Here is a 19378-nt window from a genome sequence, read left to right as displayed (position 1 = left end):
AATTTATTTTAATATTATATTTTTTTATTATAAAATTTAGTTTAATATAATATAAGATTATAAAATATTAAAATATTTTTTAAATATTATATTTTTATTTATTACGAAACAATAGAGTCAATTTTTTTAGTTAATAGAGCCAACATGTATTATAATAAAAAAGTATCTCTTATTAAAAATTTAGAGGTTTACATAACTATTTCCTCAATTCTTAAAAATGTAGATGTTCTTTTCGCTTACTTTAATGCTTAAAACTCCAATTAAGACAATAATATTATTATTATATCTAGTGGCGGCTTACGTGTAATGAAGAAATTAGTTGCTTAAACATTATTTCATGCCATATAAGTTACCACCTCATATTGTATAAGAAAATTTGTACATGTTGATGCGAGATTCTGGTTCTCCTCGTTCTACGACCAGGGTCTTTGCTCGATCAACTTCACCACGACCAGGATCTCTCCTCGTAAAGCTTCTTCTCCAGAGGTTCCTGCGCACACAGACAGGTCAGAGTACGCCGGTTGTTTTCCCGGCGCAAACCCTCCGACGCTCAAGTCAGATATGAAGGTTCGGGGAACGCTTGCCACAAATCTTATGGCTGTTAGGTTGTTTTCTCTCTTTTCTTAGTACAAATAGCAAAAAGTCTAACCCTTTTACCTTTGTTGGCTACCTTTTTATAGGCTTCCTCTGAGTCCCGACCTTCCGCAGTTTACGCCCGTTATTCTCCCCACCTTCGGATGTGGATTCCCCATTTCCGTAGTCGTGGGTGGTTGCGTGGTTTTCGTGCCTAGATTCTCGGGCTGGAGAGCGTACCTCGCCAACTGTCGTTGACCAGGTCTCCTCGAATAAACCCTTAGCAAGAATACAGCAGGAATGAATTTATGCTTCTTATAGGAGATTGGACTCGCGGCTGACGTGCTCGTGGATGAGCAGGGTATTTCTACTCCTGCTCCCCTGGATACCAGGCTCTTGCGGGACACATCGGTTCGCAGAACTCTGCCATCAGATATCTGCTCATCATGCCTGGTCTCGTCGACGTATTTCTCTCAAACAGTACAGTCATTTGTAGATGTATCATTATTATTAGAAGAATACTAATTAAGTTGATAGATTTGTTTCTACAATAATCTACTCAAAAGAGAACGCTTCCTTTCTTGCCAATGTTGATGCAGTTTACAATTTTATTTGTAATTATGAAGGACTAAAATAATAAGACTAATAGGTTGTGTTATTAACATTCAAGGGATTCGGGTCCTATGAATATTTATTTTTACATAAGAAGAAATTCTACCTCAAATGAGTAATCCATAAATTTGGCCTAATTATAACTCAAAACTAAGGCCTGGAATATATATATATATATATATATATACATAGCAAGCTCCCTGCTTTGTATTATAATTAAGAGAAGCAAATTAGTCTTATGTAATAAAGTAAGAGGGTAACAGAATAATTAGAGAATTGAAACAAATGGAAGCGAACAAAAATACTATAAAAAATGGAGATAATGTTAGCTAGCCATAGTGGTTCAAGTTTCTTTGAAAACTGAAAAGGAGGAAGTGATCTCAGTTCAGTTTGCAAAATATATAAAATAATGGGTTGTGTTTGGTAAACCCATCCACATCCAATTGAATTGAGCCACCAAATACATTCATTGATGGGGCTTTCTCCACTAATAAATTTATGTAAAAATTTATTAATTTTAAAATTTAGAAAGTGCATCACCTTTTTTTAACATTATTAGATAATTTAATAAAATATTAGTTGTTATTTTGGATTGATGGGAATAAATCGTAAACTCTAAGTAACGGAATATAATGTTCAAAATTTCTCATATAACTGATTTTATGATTACTTTGAATGTAAGTTAGATATCTATTACTGTTTCTCTTGGTGATTTTTCATTTTTGAAGATTTGTAATTATTGTTGAAAATATATTATTCATGATGGATTATATGAGTAGGGTTCTTAATTTATACGATAAATGAGCTACAAATTAGTTAAGCTGCTTATTTTTGGTGATTTTATATCTTTAAATTAGTCGGCTTGATGAGTTTATATAGTTGATTTTGTAGCTATTATTAGTTCCAACATATATAAGATAAAATCTTTTTCTTTTTGTCATTTAGATAAAGATTAAACAATTTTTTTTACATTCAAAGGTAAGATAATTATTTTATCAATATTCTATTAAATTTTCTTATGGTGTTAATAAAAAAAGTGATAAAGTGATAAATTTCAAACAAATAAACGCAAAAAAAAAAATTTAATATATTTTTAATAAAATGCGAAACATCATATTCGACAGATGTTTTCCTTTCCCCTTTGAGTAATATCTGGAAGCACATTAAAAATTATTTATGATATATTTACATTGAATTGCTTTGGTGATTAATGTGAAGATATCTCCAACACATTAAGATATCTTCACATTAAATTGCTTCAGTAATTACATTAAAAAAAAAAAAAGGAAACATTCCCCAAACACAATTATTGAATTATACGTACACTTAGTAATTAATTAATTATTATTATTTTTAACGAAAACCTTTATCACTAAATATTTCAAGATGTGAACTGTAACCATCCCAATCATTCAGTCAAAATGTCCTCCTCACTTTCTTTGCTGAGAAAAGAAGTACGTGCAGAATTGTAGACAAGCCAACCACTCATAGCCAAAAAGGGTTGAGAAATGACAGATTTATCCTGTTCCTTTGACAAATCTGACTCGACAACCATACCAAATCTTTGATCTTTTCATCTTATTATACAAATCAACAGCCATTAGCCGAATGAATTTTTGTATGATGAGCAAACATTTTCGAATTATATACACCTTGAAATTATGTTATATTTGCACAAGTCTAAATTCTTGGTTGACCATAAATGTAACACAAGTAAATTGTACGAAAGAAAAAGAAAAAGAGAGTACATTTTATCAGTTCCCAAAAAGCCATTGCATTAAACTCAATTCAAGAGAACATGGAAATTTCAAATAACTTTGGGACAAATGACAAAGTAAAAATTAAAATTGAAAAAAAAAAGGGTTAAAATGTATACATTGGTGGTTTTATTTCATATTGGCACCAGCTACTCTCTGTACACAAACAATAGTAGTTAAAACGATCCTAGAAGTTATCCTTTGCTTGACGAATGACACCTAAGGCTTCTGAATCATCTGCAGTGTCTGGAATGCGCAATGACTGCCGGATTTCTGGACTTGACGTGCGGAGAAATGGATTACATGACTTCTCCATCTTTATTGTTGTTGGAATCTGGGTAGACACACAAGTAAACAATTATTGCCAAAAAGAAAAAAAAATGATAGAAAAAGAGCAACATGTTGCAGTAAGAAGAAAGCGTGCGTTGCTCCTTGAATGAAAATGAACTTGATAGATAGTTATATAAGCTTATCAAAGACTGAGTGAAATCAGGTGCTGTAACAAGCCACAATTGATACGTTCCTGACATACAAATGATCGCATGCGAGGGCTGCTAAAAATTTACAAGGACTGCACATGCCCTTAGCTAACCAAATAATATCATGTGACGAATTCAAGATAATCGTGCTTTCAAGTGCAAAGAATTTCCAACCAAACTAAGACTTAACAATTGTAAAACTGAAAGATAGCTATCCAAAGAGAGTCAAGGAACTAAATCCAAACAAAGAAAGTCCAAGAAATTACCGTGGGCACACCCTTGCTTCGAAGTTGGGCTATGTGCGCTGCATATGATTGAAGGGCCTCATTGTTGGGTTCTATGGACAATGCAAATTTTGAATTACTCTGTACAATTTTTAAATCACAGTTAGGGTTCTTAAAGTTTTAGCTTGAAAAAATTGCAAATTGCTGAAATGGGAAAAAGAAAATAATTACATACCAGTGTATATTCATGACCACAATATACATTTGTATCATCTGGCAGAGACATTATCTTCTGAAGGGAAGAAAACATCTGTAACATAGACAACCAACTGTTGATATACAAATCATATCAAAACAGTGAGCTAACGTAGTTTTTATGTTTTTCAGAGAAAGAAATGCCTTTCATGCAGTGTATTAAACATCTTCGCAGACACAACCATTTACCAGTGTATATTTATTGTATATAGTATTTCTTTAAAAGGCCAATATCTAAAATGGCATATATACCCATTAAAAGGAAAATGAGCTTCCGTCTTATATTATTCTCTTTATCCTCAATCATGCTATCTTCTCAATTTCTTTTTAAATATGAATATAGAAATCTCATCATGGAAATAAAACTATGTTTTCACGCTTTTAGAAGCCTTGTTTTCGATGAGCAACAAAGAGCAAAAAGCTAAAATCTTCTCAAAATTGGACTAGCTATGGACTTCTCAATTGGACCTCGATATAGCTATAACAATTATTCAAGAATGATACAACAATAGCTCTGTTTTCGACTTAAATATCCCAAAATCAATATTTCTACTTGAACTAATATAGATGGCAACAATTTTAATCTCTTTAGGTCTTCTCCAAGAAAATTCTCTCCTCCCCAAACACATAAATGAGCACTAAATAGCAGGTTATTCTTTTCACCTTTTAGATAAGACTGATGAACAATTAAAATAACCTTTCAATTCAAAATAACATCATCTGCATGCCATAATTATAACAAAAAGTTCCAACCCACAAAGAATCATTGAAAGACAAAATCTACCTGCCCAGGGGTTCCTTCAAAAAGCTTGCCACAGGATAAGCTGAACAAAGTGTCCCCAGTAAAAACTGCCGCTGATCCAGGAAAGTAGAAGCTAATATGACCTGTTGCAAATACAACCAATACAGTGAGTCAGAAAAATTGGGAATAATCTGTAGAAATGACAAAGGTAAAACGAAATGCAAAATCACATCCATATATTCTGTACGTCAGGAAATAATACTCTAAAAAAGACAATTTAAAACTTTAAGAACATATCACAAATCTAAATATACTAATCTATATTTCGGAATTACACCTCACTTCGATTTAAGTTACAGAAGTCAGATGTCCATTATCCTTCACATTGCATGCATGTTATTCAGATCAAATTACTCTCTCTATTCAAGAAAACATCACAAAAGAATATGAAAGTAATCCTTTTGGCTACAGACCCCAGATGTTAATTGTGTATCCATATGGAGCAGACTCAAAAATCAAATCCCAAAATTCCAAACCTGAACAATCATATGGTTCCGTAATAAAAAAAATAATTTGATGCAGATGATAACCGTCATACATCTCCATGTCTACCAAAAGAATTTGTAGAATGAAGTAAAATTAACAACCAAAAACAATGCTGAAAATTCAATGATGCAGTGAATGGACCTTTTACATGCCATTTTAACTTCATAGAAATTTGGGGCGAAAAAAAAAGACAAGTACAAAGAGCAACTTAAAGTAGTTTAAAAGAGGGCATAATCATTAAGTAACAAAAATGCTTCAATGACTTTATAAGATGATTAAGTAATGACATCCAACCTCGGGTATGGCCAGGCGTATCAATCACGTGCACCTCATGACCAGCAAACATCCATTTGTCTCCATCATTCAAAACTATATCAATGCCAGGGATCCTATCCTTGTCTACTCCTGAACCAATCACCTACAACAAAGGAAAGTATAAAACTTCAGAAACTTACATGCATCATGTAACCAATCATTACGGATATGAGCTCTGTTCATAATAACGCAATAACGCATCCCCATAGTTCAATCATAACCTAGGGCATCAAATATGGGCACTATAAACATAAAGGCTTATGATGATCTAAAGAAATACTTGCTTCAGTAATAAAATTGTACACTTGGTCATTATTGACTATAAAAATGCTCATTTTGACAGGGGAAAATACTTGCATTCAGAAATTTTGGCTACCTGCCTATTCTATAATTTTAATTTTTGAGTCATGTAACAGATCGTGGTCTGCACATGTAAGTCAATGGAACCAGGATTAAAAAGCATACAAGTTTTTTTATGCTAACTATGACTCTTTGGGTAATTAGCCAGGAGTATTAAACTTCAAAGTTTGTCCTTCACAAGTAAAGACAACATATGGTATCATCTGTAAACCTTATGGGGAAAAATTCTTTAGAGCCATTGGAGTTTTCTTCAAATAAACAGTGCGCAACGGAAAACATAAGCACCACATCAATGATCTTCACAAGGATTCAACAGCTGAGTTGATGTTCAATTGCATGTCAATTACTCATTCACAATCAGCTACAAAAGTGAGAAAGACAGATACCATATTCATACCTTTGCACCGTACCTAGCTTTTAGCTCCAAATTACCACCGGTGTGATCATGATGATGATGTGTATTTAGAATGTAAGTCAGATTTCGGTTTTTCCTACTCAAAGCATCTATCACAGGAACAGCTTCAGAAGGATCAACAACTCCAACAGTACCTGTGTCCATGTCATGTAAAAGATATGCATAGTTGTCCCTGAGACACGGTACCTGAAAATAAGATTGTGATTACTAACGATGGCAACAATAAACATTACTAGCATGGGAAGGCAGTAGGCAGAGTGATATCAATGGATTCATGTTGAAAAAGACTTCATTTCCTAGCTCCTTCAATGTTTCTTTGCTACAGATAAGAGTCTATGTTCTCATTTTTTGAGAAATAGGTAATCCAATTTAGCGACTTGGTGGTGAAGATGTCCAAGATTTTTAAGTCCAACATGGAGAGCATAACATTCTTGCTCAAAGAAGCATATTAGAAGAAAGGGAAAGAATTATACATTAATCAAGGCCAACAAAAATGACATAACATAATTACAAGAAGCATCCATTACTTTATATTATAAAACATGATATTTAAAAATCAACTCACCAACTCAATTTGCAACGATGATGACATATTGGAGATACTGCAAAACTCAGCAACTCTAAGAGATCGACTTGCTAAATGCAATGTCTTGAATGGCATTGATAATAAGCGCATGAAACCATACAGAAGACCCTTTCTAAGGCAAAGTTGTCTTGGTCCTGGCACAACACAAAGGCCACTCTGCCCCTAAAACATGAGAAACATTTCCAATCTTAATTACCACAAAATCATGAAATACCCACTTCAGAAAAAAGTCAGAGAAAATGTAAGTAGCAAATAAACTACAAGTATCACCATTTACATAGACATGAGCGTACAGAACAATACATGTTATTGTTTTATCAAAGGTATAAATGGACTAGTGGAATACAGTTCATGTTGCAATATGAATACAAAACATAAATTGAACAAAACGAAAGACTGCGATTTTTTTCATTTGCCAATTAGAAATATAAAATAAACTTATGCGGATTATACAAATCACAAATTACTTTTGCACCCACAAACATTCTTGTACCAAAATAATAGATGAATGACTACATCTGTGTGGAATCATACGCAATTCATTCCAAGAATATAATCATTTTGTATAATCAATAACATAATTTCTAATGTCTCACAATATCATCATTCATTTTGATGTGAAATTTTCAACTTCACATCAAATTCCTAACCCAAACTATATAAAATTCTACAAAACCACAATCCATAATAAAATTTCCAACATAAAAATGAATTATAAAACAGCATTTAACTTAATTTTGTATTTTAATTTTAAAAAATATACCAGTAGTTCAGTTTGCACCAACAAATTCAGTTAAGTACAAGCAAAACAAAAACATAAACAAAGAAACAACTCTAAATAAAATAAAGTATATAACAATTAAACAAATGAAAATAACATTTAAAACAACATATAAAAAAGTTTCTTTATCGTTTTCAACTCGAAATTTGGATTTTGCCCACACGGTCACATCAAATTGAAAATGTTGCCATTATTTTATTTTCCCACTAACATTCCAAATTTAAAAAAAAAAAAAGGTGACCCTAAAAAAGGTTTTAAAACATCCATGAAAGATGAAACCAACAAACGCAAAAAAATAAAAAATAAAAAATAAAAAATAAAAAATAAAAAGAAAAAGAAAATGGGAAAGAGCGGATACCCTTGAACAAGTGAAGGAGGCCATGGCAGCAGATGATGCTCTGGAGATCATTTGCATCTCTCTCTCTCTCTTCCTTTGTGAAAAAATGTTTAGAGAGAGAAAGTGTCCTTGTGACGCAGAGAGAGAAGAAAGTGTTTTTAATTTATAAAAGGGAAAGTGATTTCAGTGGGCTGGCACTTGGCAGTTGCTACTCAAGTATTATTTTATTAATCCATTGGATAATATCATATGGACACCTGTTTTATCACTATTTATTAAATAAAAGCATAGTTTATCCATTTGTATCAAATAAGTCTTCCCATTCTCCAGAATTGTCCTTTGTCTAATTGTCTTTGCTTTGGGCCATTGGACAGAGCTCTAAAGAAGTCCGAGGTTTGGACCTGCGTGTGAAAGAGGACAAACTATGAAACTATATCCAATTTGAATATATTAAAAAAAATTAGGGGTCTGGATATTATTATCCCGATAATCATTTTGTTACTTTATTTATATTGACTTTTTGAGAAGGTGATTTTTTTTTGGGGTGGAAAAAAAATTAAATAATTAATTGTTGTGATATTTGTTTTGAGATGCTAAATTTATTTGGAGAGAAAATAAATTCTTTTTTTTTTAAAAGACCACTACCACGAGTTTATTTATTTTATTTTATTAGGGGATATACGGAGTCTTAGCGATAGGTGAATAAAAATTGTAGATACACTCAAAATAAAGTGTATTTTCAAATTGAATTAAAAGTAATTTAGTTGTTGTTCTTACTTCTTTTATTATTATTATTATTATTATTATTATTATTATTATTATATTACTTTGCTGGTAATCAATGTTCCAATCTAAGGGAGGTAGGAACTAAAACTTCAACTTAAAAACTTTGTCCTACCTTATTATTATTATTATTATTATTATTCTTTAATAGTAATATGATACTAACTATGGCTTCATAAAATTGAAGGAATAAAAGAAACAAATTACTTCAAAATAAATCAAATGACTTAGGATGCTTTTAATTGAGAAAGGGAGATGTAACAAAAAAAATATAAATTCTAAAAAATAAAAGGACGAGTGTAAATAACTTTTTGGGATTTAATATGCGAAATATTTTGAGCTGATAATTGTGGTATTTATTTTGAAGATAAATAATTATATTTTATTTGGTGAATAAAACAATGAAAATATGTCGTTTTTGGAAACCATCACACGTATTTACTTAAAATTTCAAGAAATTTAATTAATTTTTCGGTGAGAAGGGCGGCAGATAAAACTTACAGGGTGGCGACTGGCGAGGAAATTAAAGAGCTTTTAATTTTATTAATTAAATTCAAACGACAGTACACGTGGAGGTGGGGGCTGCCGTGTTGGTGTTATGATTATGCCACCCGTTAAGGTTCGCGTGTGTGTCACCGACGACAGTTTTCTGCTCCACGTGGCTCAAATTGATAATAGAGATTTTATTCCCTCGTTCTATTGGGCCACAAGATGTATGTGTGTTTCCGGGATTTAAAATACCAAGAGTTATTTAAAATTTTAAATATAGGCGTTATGTTGCTTGTTTATTTTTTAAGAAAAAATTTTACTTAGAAACAAAGCAACACACACTCCTAGTTGGATTGATCAGCTGTTAGGAGGGTTCAACTGTCCACAATAACTGTGATATTAGAATAAAAGTTAAAATTTGACCTACTCTCACAATTTTTAGAATAGTAGTTTAAGTCTTTAGAAACTCAAAATTCTCTTTTAATTAAGAATAATTGAGTAGAACCAATTTATAGTCAGTTTAATTAAGGTAGTGTTTACTTTTTGGAGTAGGAGTGTGGAGTGTGGATTCCTCCCACTTCAGTGTTTACTTACCTTAAAAAAGGGGGAGCGGGAGTGGGAATCCGTGGGTCCCACCTAATTTTAGAGTGGGGAGTGGGATTCCCACTCCCATGGGGGGATCCACTCCCCCCTCTTTCCATTTTATCCCTATAATTAAATAAATAAATAATATTTAATAAAATAAATAATATCATATTTATTAAAAATAATAATTATATCATATTATTTTATTAAATTTAATAAAATAAAAATAAATAAATATTATATTTAAATTAATAATATTAAAAATTAATTTTAATAACTATTAATTATTTATTTAATTAATAATAATAAATATTTTATTCTAAAAAAATATTAATTTTGTACTATATTATCAATAATAATATTTCATTTGTGTTGCTATTATTAATAATTTTTATTCACATAATTTGAATTAAAATTAATAAAAAATTATGATTTACATAATTAAGAATATTAGTAATTATTATTAATTTAGAAATATAATAAAATATTTATTTTATTTTCTAAATATTTTTTATTAATTTTTTAATTACAAATTATAATTCTGTACATAAGGATAAAATTATAATTTAAAACAATTTACTCCCAATCCAAGACAAAATAAACAAATAATTAGGATTCTGATTGACAATCCATACTTTCATTTAGTCTAAGTAAACATCCTACTCTCACTCCCACTCCCACTCCACACTCCTAATCCAAGAATTCTCACTCCTCAAAATTCCCACTCCAATTCAAAAAGTAAACGCAGCATAAGAATCATTGAGTGGAGCTAGTTTGCAATCTATCTCTCTTGTAAAATGCGAGTAGAGCAAATAACCCCCAAATATTAGTGATGGTAGACAATCTGGCAAGGGCTTCACAGAATTTATAGTGCACTTACTTAATAGGAATTGAAAATGGGCACCCTCTTTAGTAAGGATAATATGGGCAAGGGACTTCATAGAAAATATGGTGCATTTACTAAATGGGAATTTGAATAGGCACCCTTAAATAATAGTGAAGTTAGACAATGTGGTTAAGGGCTTCATAGAATTTATGGTATATTTATTAAATAGGAATTGAAATGGGTCGGAATCGGAATGGGCATCCTTAAATATTATTGAGAGTAGACAATTTGGGAAAGAGCTTCATATAATTTATGATGCATTTACTAAACGGGAATCGGAATGAAAAATTAGAATAAAAATTTATAATGCATTTACTTGAACTATAGGATTCAAAATCAGCATAAACTAGATTGTATTAATGTATTTACTTTGTTTTAAAATCAGAATAAGAATGAGTTAAATTATTATAAATTAATAAAAAATTCTAAATTATTACAAATTACTAAAAAACCCTAAATTAACTATTGTCATAATTTTTATTTTGTATTTTAATTACTGCGATTATTTATTTAAAAATTATTATGATTAATAATAATATGATTAGTATGTTAATTAATTATAACACTTTTATTGTGCTATGTCTGAGGAGTGTGATGCATTGGTCAATAATGGAACATGGGAGTTGGTACCACCTGATACAAGTCAAAATTTTGTTTGGATGTATTTTTCGAACTAAACACAAGTCTGATGGTTCTATTGATAGGTTCAAGGCTCGTTTGGTTGCAAAGGGCTTTCATCAATGACCAGGAATAGATTACACGGATACATTCAACCCTGTGGTTAAACCAACCACCATTCGAATTGTACTTGCTATCGCTGTAAGTTACGGTTGGTCTTTACGGCAACTAGACGTAAACAATGTCTTTCTTCAAGGTAATCTATCAGAAAATGTATACATATCTCAGCCACCAGGTTTTATAGATAAAGACAACCCAATCCATGTATGCAAACTCAGAAAAGCTATCTATGGCCCGAAACAAGCTCCGCGAGCATGGTATCAGGAACTTAAAAATTTTCTTTTGTCATCTGGTTTCAAGAATTCGTATGCCGATGCTTCCCTGTTTGTCTTCAATGTTAATGGCCATATTTTGTATCTCCTTGTTTATGTTGATGACATAATCATCACGGGTAATGACGCTGCTGTGATAGATCGTTTTGTGACCAATCTTGCTCATCGATTCTCCATTCAGGATCTTGGCATGTTAACTTACTTTCTCGGTGTTGAAGTGGTCCATAACAAAAATGGTTTGCTACTCTCTAAAAAACGCTACATTCAAGATCTCTTAACTCAAGTTCAAATGCATAAAGTGAAACCTGTTCTCACTCCGATGCCAACCAGTCAATCTCTTACTGTACAATCGAGTTCATCTTTACCGGATCCTTCTCAATATAGAACAGTCATGGGTAGCCTTCAATATTTACTTCTTACGAGACCCGACATTGCCTTTGCTGTTAACAAATGGTCTCAATACATGCATTGCCCAAGCACTGAGCATTGGTCTTATGTTAAGCATCTTCTCCGTTATTTGGTTGGCACCGTGAATGATGGCTTACAAATCTATCGTGATTCTTCTCTTAGTCTGCATGCATTTTCTAATGCGGATTGGGCAGGGGACAGAGATACTTTCTCATCTACAGGTGCTTATGTAGTTTATCTTGGTAGAAATCTCGTTTCTTGGATAAAAAGCAGAGGACCGTTGCTAGATTATCCACCGAGGCCGAATATCGCTCTGTTGCTAATACTGCTGCTGAAATCAAGTGGATTTGCTATCTACTTTCATATCTTGGTATTGTGCTCTCTTGCTGTCCAATAATTTATTGTGATAACATTGGGGCCAATCAATTATGTTCAAATCCAGTCTCCCATTCAAGAATGAAACATGTTGCTATTGACTTCCATTTTATTCGTGATCAAGTGCAAGCTGGTGCTCTTCGTGTCGCTCATATTTCTTTAGTAGACCAAATAGCGGATGCACTCACAAAGCCTCTTCCACGTCAACTGTTTCACAACTAAAACTCAAGATTGGAATTCTCTCCCAAGCTCCATCTTGAGGGGGCATGACAGAAGATTTGCATCTCCTTGACAATCGGGATTTTATTTTGAATATTTTTTTTGTTTGTATATTGTTTAAAACTGATTTCGAAAATTAGTTAGCTTAGTTTCAACAACTCTTATTTTTAGGATCTGTAACAAGAGTTTGTTTCGCTTTACTATATATATATATATTAATTGCTCTGTAAATGAAAAAGTGATGATTTTGAATCCAAGTTCTATCAGCAGAGACAGTACTATAAAAACAACAAACTAATGAGTTAAGTTTAATAATAATAATAATCAAAATCAAAGTCATTATCATGATCAACAATGGCAGCGAATCGATGGCGAAAAAGGGATCAACAACGTTGACATCATCAACATTCAACGACATCATTGGCGACGTTGCTGTTGGATCGCACGACTTCGAAAACGGTCCCAAGTAGGGACGACATTGGCAACCAGCTGCTGCTCGACAACCTACGACAATAGTTTGCCCATTGGATCGCAGTTGCTGCTACTGCTCGATTTGGCAGCAAAGGTTGGCATACTACAATTTGTTTTGTTTGGCTCTCATTTATTTATTTATTTTTAAATTTATATAGGACGACATTTTCAAAATTTTAAAATGTTAATGCGGTAAAATTAAAATTCCTGATAATGGGAGACCAATTTCCGTCCCCTAAGAATCAATCTCTCATTTTTTTATTCCCAAATTAGGATGTCCCCAAATTCCTATTCCAATTTCCGCCTTTCTTGTAGATTCTAATTCTAAATTTTAAATCCCCAGTCCACGAAACAAGCGCATCGTCAATATAAAGTTGCAGTCCCAATAAACTATCCGATTGTAACATATCAACAATGCAATTAAATATCAAATGTCCGATTGGATCATCAGTTCAAAAAAAAACCGAGACGTGTTTTAGATGATCGTGATTAAAAAATAACAACACCACCGATCCTAGTCCTCTGTGATTTAAAAAATATAAAAAAAAAAAAAATCCTTTGTGATTACATCAAAGCACTAGATTGTGTGCATCAAGTTTTACATAGCATTGAGTCCGCATGAATCCTAATCAATAAAATCAGTTCACTCATCAACTTGAGGAAATTATTTCCTGTGCTTCCATGATGGTACAACAACAGGTTTTGACGTACTTTGCAAAAATGTACAATGCTGCCTCAGAGAATTGGAACACAGATTTTCTTCTTTCGTTTCAAGTAGACACCTCAAAGAAAGCTGGAAACTGCAGTAGACACCTCATAGTTCATCCTGCAAATTCGAAAAGGAATGTAGAAACTTTCGTCAGAATATTAACAAATATGAACACCACATTCGGATGCCAATAGCCGTTATGGCATGCAGTTCTAACTAATTTTTCTTGAGAGAAAACTAATTATATGAGGTGCTGGGGCATAAACTCCGTCATGTTGCATGAAAAAGAATGAAAGACTCATATGGAGACGCATTGTCATACCAAATTAATCGTCAAATCAACAGTGAGAACTCTTAAAAAGGAAATGGAATAGAATAAAATAAGGAAAATGAGAGAAACATGGAGTGTGTGTGTGTGTGTGTGTTAATTTAATACTTACATGATAATCGTCCAAATCATGGGGATAATGCTGCAAACGTAAAAAGAAATTAAACAAAGTCAAATTTGTGTTTCATCAAAGAAACTGAAGCATCACAATCATCATAATTAAGGATCCTATCCAACCAACAAGATAGCATTTTCAAGCCACACTCTCATTCTATTTAATTCTTCAAAATTATCTGACAAAAAGATGATAGAAAAACTCAGGCCAATTTTTCACTCAATCATCGTTTTCACCATGCCCATTAAGTCTCTCCAACTGAGTTATCTGAACTGAGGAGTGGTTTTTTCAAATCCTAATAGACAAAGTATGATACAGTAGCAAATTACCATTCCCAAAAAACATATCCATGATAATAAAAGAACAGATGAGGAAATCAAGAGAAAAAGTACCCTTCTACGGCGCCTCCTCTCTGCATACTCGTGGTCTCTTTCTCTCTTCCTCCTCTCACCTTCCTCTCTAGCTCTTGCAGCTTCCTATACATATGATGATTCGTATTATTATTTGGAGGAAAATTCAAAAAGGGACAGTGGTGAATAATTGTAACATAAATTGCGCACACCTCTTCTTCCCGAGCTTTCCTCACTTTCTCTGCCTCCTCAAAGGCCTCTTTTTCTGCCTGAATATTAAGCAAAAATAAGCAAGTTAGCAGCTCCAGCAGAAGTAAACAATAGATATGGATTTCCATAAGCTGCAGCTCACCTCCCTATTTGAGGAAAAGATATCTTCTACAACTTGTTTCGCATATTGTGGGTCATCACAAATCAAAATGTTGTCAAAAACTGACCCAGCCTTCACCTGCAGTACGACAATTGATCCACTTATTCCAATATTTCAGAAAGTCCATCAAGACACAAAACAGAAGTTCAAGTTTAAATTCCACTGAGACGTATGCAAAGATGAAGAGGGTCAAATAAACATTTACTGCAGCAGCTTCAACAGCTAAGATTGAATCTGCTAAGAGCACACCCACAGTGACTTCCAGTTGAAGATAGAAAACCCAATCAACACTCAAGTTCACCAACCTTTTTCATAGTAACTAAAAACATTAATTACCATTTTGATTGAATATGATGATGAGATATGAAACTAAAAAATTATTGTCGTGGACCTTGTGGTATATGTAGTGACTAGCTTTAAAAAATAAGATAATTTATTTCAACAAACTTAAACCTAAATCACTGACCTTAATATTCATTAACTTTGTTGGTTTTGTCAACTTGAGAAAATAAACAACATGCATGCTTTCACAAAAACATTGAATGAGATGATAATTCGTTGATTTCTAAAATTTTAATTTGTACCATTAGCTCTATGTAGAACAAGAAAGTTCATGATAGTTACCTGCCATACTTCAATTGCAACATACTTTATTGGCTTCAGGACATAAAGATCGGGGTCATCTTCGAACTCTGAAAAGTAAGAAAAGATAAGCAAAGTTTATGCACAATTAGAGAGGGTACATTTTGCAATTGAAAGATAGTTTGAATAGTCAGACAAAAAATGCAACCAAATACAACCAAATTCATGAACAGCAGGCACATACAAGGAAGAAAATTTTGTCAAGAAAAAAGAAACTTTTTGCTGCAAAGCATGTTTGTCGAAACACAACCAAAATCAGGCAAACAATTTTCTTCATGGACCCAATTAATCAAGGCATTTCTTTTTCAATCTAAGCTACAGTATAACATAAGTAATTAGATTTTGATATACAGACAAAATTTATTGAAAAAAATATTAAAATTCAAAGTCCTCTATCTAATTTATTCTCCTCACGTTGGGGTCAAAGACAGCTATAAAATACTTTGTTAGTACTTGTATGCATCACTTCACCAGGCAGTTAACCTTTGCCTGCTTATTTTGGGTAATGGGTTATTGATATTTAAGCACAGATCAAATCACAAAACCAATTTTTTCAACATAGAAGTATGTGTCAGGTTGCAGGTAATCCCACACTAATTCATAGAAATGATTTTTCAATGTTCTAAAGCAATTGGACTTGCTTCTGGGAGTTTGACCATGCTACCCAGTCCAGTCAAGTTTCAAATTTACTGTACATTGAAAGTCTGATAAATGTTCATTTTCATTCATTGATATTTATTCTTCTTTGAATTAATGGTTCAAAGTTTATCTTCTACTTCCTGAACTGCGACCCAGTTAAGTCACTAAATCTTGCAGAGATGAAGTTACCTGGGTTATCAATCCAGGGAGTCTTCCATCTTCCATTGTAGTTGGGGTTCTTGATTTTCTGCAAAACCACAAACATTTAAATAGTTATGAATTACATCAAGAATACTTGGTGTCAACTTTATTTAGAACTCGAAAGTACCTTGCGCTTCCATTTTCCTTTGTAAGCTGGATTTGGTATCTTTGGTGGCCTCCAAATTCCACCATCTTCTTCATCCCAATCATCAGGCTAATGCAAAATCAGCAAGAAAAGGTCATTCGATGCAGTAACTGTATATCTCTTTTATGGCTATTAACCAACCAACAAAATTATATGACGATTAATGGATCCCTCACAGACAACGGAGTCATCCTTTCTTCAAGATAAGCAAGAGAATATATAAACATATAAAGATAGAAGTCAAATACTTGATAATGAAAATTAATTATTAATTCTCGTTGGCAGCAAGAAATATGTCTATTGAATCTCCAAAGTAGATGGCCATGAAATGTGGGATTATTATGTATGAAGAGTAAGCAACATACCTCTTTTGCCTTTGGATCTGGAATCTCGGCTGGAATTGAGTCATATCCCTACAATAAGAAGACAGGTAAAAAATTACAAGTTTAATTTATGTGGAACAATTTCCTGTACCATTCAATCCATTCAGAAAGAGCAATATGCAACGTACCTCTGGTTTGACATCATTTGGATCATCAATATATTCTCTATCGTCCCAGTCTGCTGGCTGTAAATACAAATCAATAATATTATGCCAGGAAAAGGAAACTTAATACAAGCAGGAGGTAAAGCCTTACAATGAAATGAGAGAGAAAAAAAACCCCAAAGAACAAACAATAATACAGCTAAATATCTATGTAAAAAATTCTAGAGTCAAATAGTGTTTTCCACCATAGTAGATATAATCCTCAAAACAAAGCATAACAAAAAAACTGGGATGGTAGTAATCTTGAGGGCATACCTTTTTGGCGTTAACATCCTTGATCTTTCGTGGAGGAAGTATATCCCAATCTGTGTACATGCTCCCAGAGTCTCTTTCTCGATTATCAACTAGGATACTATAACTTGCATCAGGCCTAAGAATGAATGTGTAGAAATGTGTAAGCTTGTCAGTTTCACATTGTAGATCCTTCTTGATGGGATAATTCTGCCCTTGATAGGAAAGTATCACATGAAGCTTTTTGGTCTGTGAGCCACAGATATCTGGTCCAAACATCAAACTGCATGGATAAAGTGATGGTCAGAGGATTTATACCTGTTTATAGTGAGAATTGATAATGACAAATTATAGAATGACTTTCAAGCACTGGGTTTTTAGATGATGTTGATGACAGAGGGAAATTAAAATCACTAAATCACAAAGAAAGCAATGCCAGAACTAATGCAAAGAAAATCTAGAGGACAATCAAATGATGAGATCAACTAAAACAAAAACATACAGAGTGAAAAAAAAAAATTATACATACATACATACATACATATAAAAAAAAAGGACAAGGAAAATTGAATTTAAATTTAGAAAGCACAGGTCAAGCAGAAAATATAAAAAGTTGACAGACCTGTAAGGGGTATCACCACCAAATTTCTTCTGATTGACGTAACCTGAAAGAAGCTTAATGTAACCACCACCACATTCAATATCCTGCTCAAACTTAATAGAGTACTGGACCACTAGCGTTCTATTCTTGTTGCTGAACTCTGGTATCTTTGCAGATATGGCATAGTGTTTGGCATCGTTATATGTCTGAATACCTGCATGATTTCTGGGCCTATCAATCTCACGTTGACCAAGCACAAGTTAAAGGGTATAAACATAAATTCCAAAGACAAGATTCAGCAATTTAAAGCATTTGTTTTGTATAAAGTTATTCTGTAAACTATGCCAATAATATTTCACATTCAAAAACATTGAGCAAGAACACAAAACAACTTAAATCTGCATAAATTTCGAACATGTTAATAAAATATCACATCAATGCAGAAAAGAATAAGAAAACCCATCAAGTTCTCCAAAATATTTAATACCTTTATCATCAGGATCTCCAGACCATTTGCCTGCCGTGTGTTTGAAGGTTCCTGCTTTTCCTTCAGCTCTCTTCCAGTCTGATAAAACCCATCTACTCTTCCACCCATCTTGCAACACATTCAAGTGCAACAATATTCAGCTTTCAATAGAGCTCATTTTGGTATGAAAAACTGAACTTCCGTAAGTGATCTTCTAAGAAGCGCACAAAGTGCTTCCCAGAAAATTGCTTTTTTAAAAAGGCACTTCGACAGGTGCACTTATTAATGATAATGAATCACTTAATAAGTGTTTCTACAAAAAAGCGACTATGCTCAAAGTGCTTTCAACTCCCCAAATCATTAAGTAGTAAATAATAGAAGCTTGTAGAACTACTACTTCCACAACAAGCGATCAAGATCACACACATTGAAGAATATAAAACATTCAAAAGCAATTCAAATCAATAAACGACAATAAGAAAGCATTCAATATTGCTGCTCTTTTTTTTGGGTCAAAAGCGCTACCAATTAGCCAAAGCGCTTAGAGAACTAGAAAAAGGTGCTTCTGCAAAGGAAGTTAATTTACTCAAAGGTGCATTCACTTACCTTCGAAGCGCTCTTCGAAAAAGATTTCTGAGGAAGCGAACTGAAGAAAAACATAGGTAAGTAAAAGCAGAAGCTGAAGCTCGACTCTCATTTCCGCTGCCAAACGAACCCTTTACGGGACGCTGCCTATTGCGGAACTGAGTTCGCCTTATAAAAACATCGGCGGCGTAGCACTTTTATGAACGTGAAATATCCAAAATACCCTCACATTTTAACTTAA

General features: G+C 33.0%; 2 protein-coding genes across 3 annotated transcripts; both read right to left on the bottom strand.

Annotated features, from left to right (window-relative positions):
* Positions 1 to 2943: 2943 nt before the first annotated feature.
* LOC102608429 (hydroxyacylglutathione hydrolase 2, mitochondrial) lies at positions 2944 to 8171 on the bottom strand. The gene is made up of 8 exons (XM_006478681.3): positions 8004 to 8171; positions 6844 to 7026; positions 6261 to 6464; positions 5483 to 5606; positions 4685 to 4785; positions 3881 to 3955; positions 3688 to 3786; positions 2944 to 3276 (listed from the first exon to the last, which is right to left on the bottom strand). Exons 1-8 carry the CDS (start codon positions 8058 to 8060, stop codon positions 3130 to 3132), a joined length of 990 nt encoding a protein of 329 aa, XP_006478744.1. The 5' UTR covers positions 8061 to 8171; the 3' UTR covers positions 2944 to 3129.
* A 5488-nt stretch (positions 8172 to 13659) lies between these two features.
* On the bottom strand, positions 13660 to 19325 carry LOC102608719 (calreticulin-3). 2 transcript variants are annotated; one of them, XM_006478683.4, is made up of 14 exons: positions 19159 to 19325; positions 18574 to 18681; positions 18108 to 18300; positions 17510 to 17768; positions 17219 to 17275; positions 17073 to 17120; positions 16690 to 16776; positions 16551 to 16608; positions 15705 to 15772; positions 15063 to 15158; positions 14923 to 14979; positions 14753 to 14836; positions 14358 to 14387; positions 13660 to 14034 (listed from the first exon to the last, which is right to left on the bottom strand). In XM_006478683.4, exons 1-14 carry the CDS (start codon positions 19247 to 19249, stop codon positions 14023 to 14025), a joined length of 1248 nt encoding a protein of 415 aa, XP_006478746.2. In that variant the 5' UTR covers positions 19250 to 19325; the 3' UTR covers positions 13660 to 14022. The 2 variants fall into 2 exon arrangements, with proteins under 2 accessions (XP_006478746.2, XP_052294278.1); XM_052438318.1 differs by lacking the exon at positions 13660 to 14034 and adding an exon at positions 14094 to 14270.
* Between the last annotated feature and the right edge of the window lie 53 nt (positions 19326 to 19378).

This window comes from Citrus sinensis, chromosome 3 (genome assembly GCF_022201045.2).
Source record: "Citrus sinensis cultivar Valencia sweet orange chromosome 3, DVS_A1.0, whole genome shotgun sequence".
Taxonomy (NCBI): domain Eukaryota; kingdom Viridiplantae; phylum Streptophyta; class Magnoliopsida; order Sapindales; family Rutaceae; genus Citrus; species Citrus sinensis.
The sequence above is the reverse complement of the archived record's forward strand: the minus strand, read 5'-3'. Positions and strand labels throughout refer to the sequence as shown.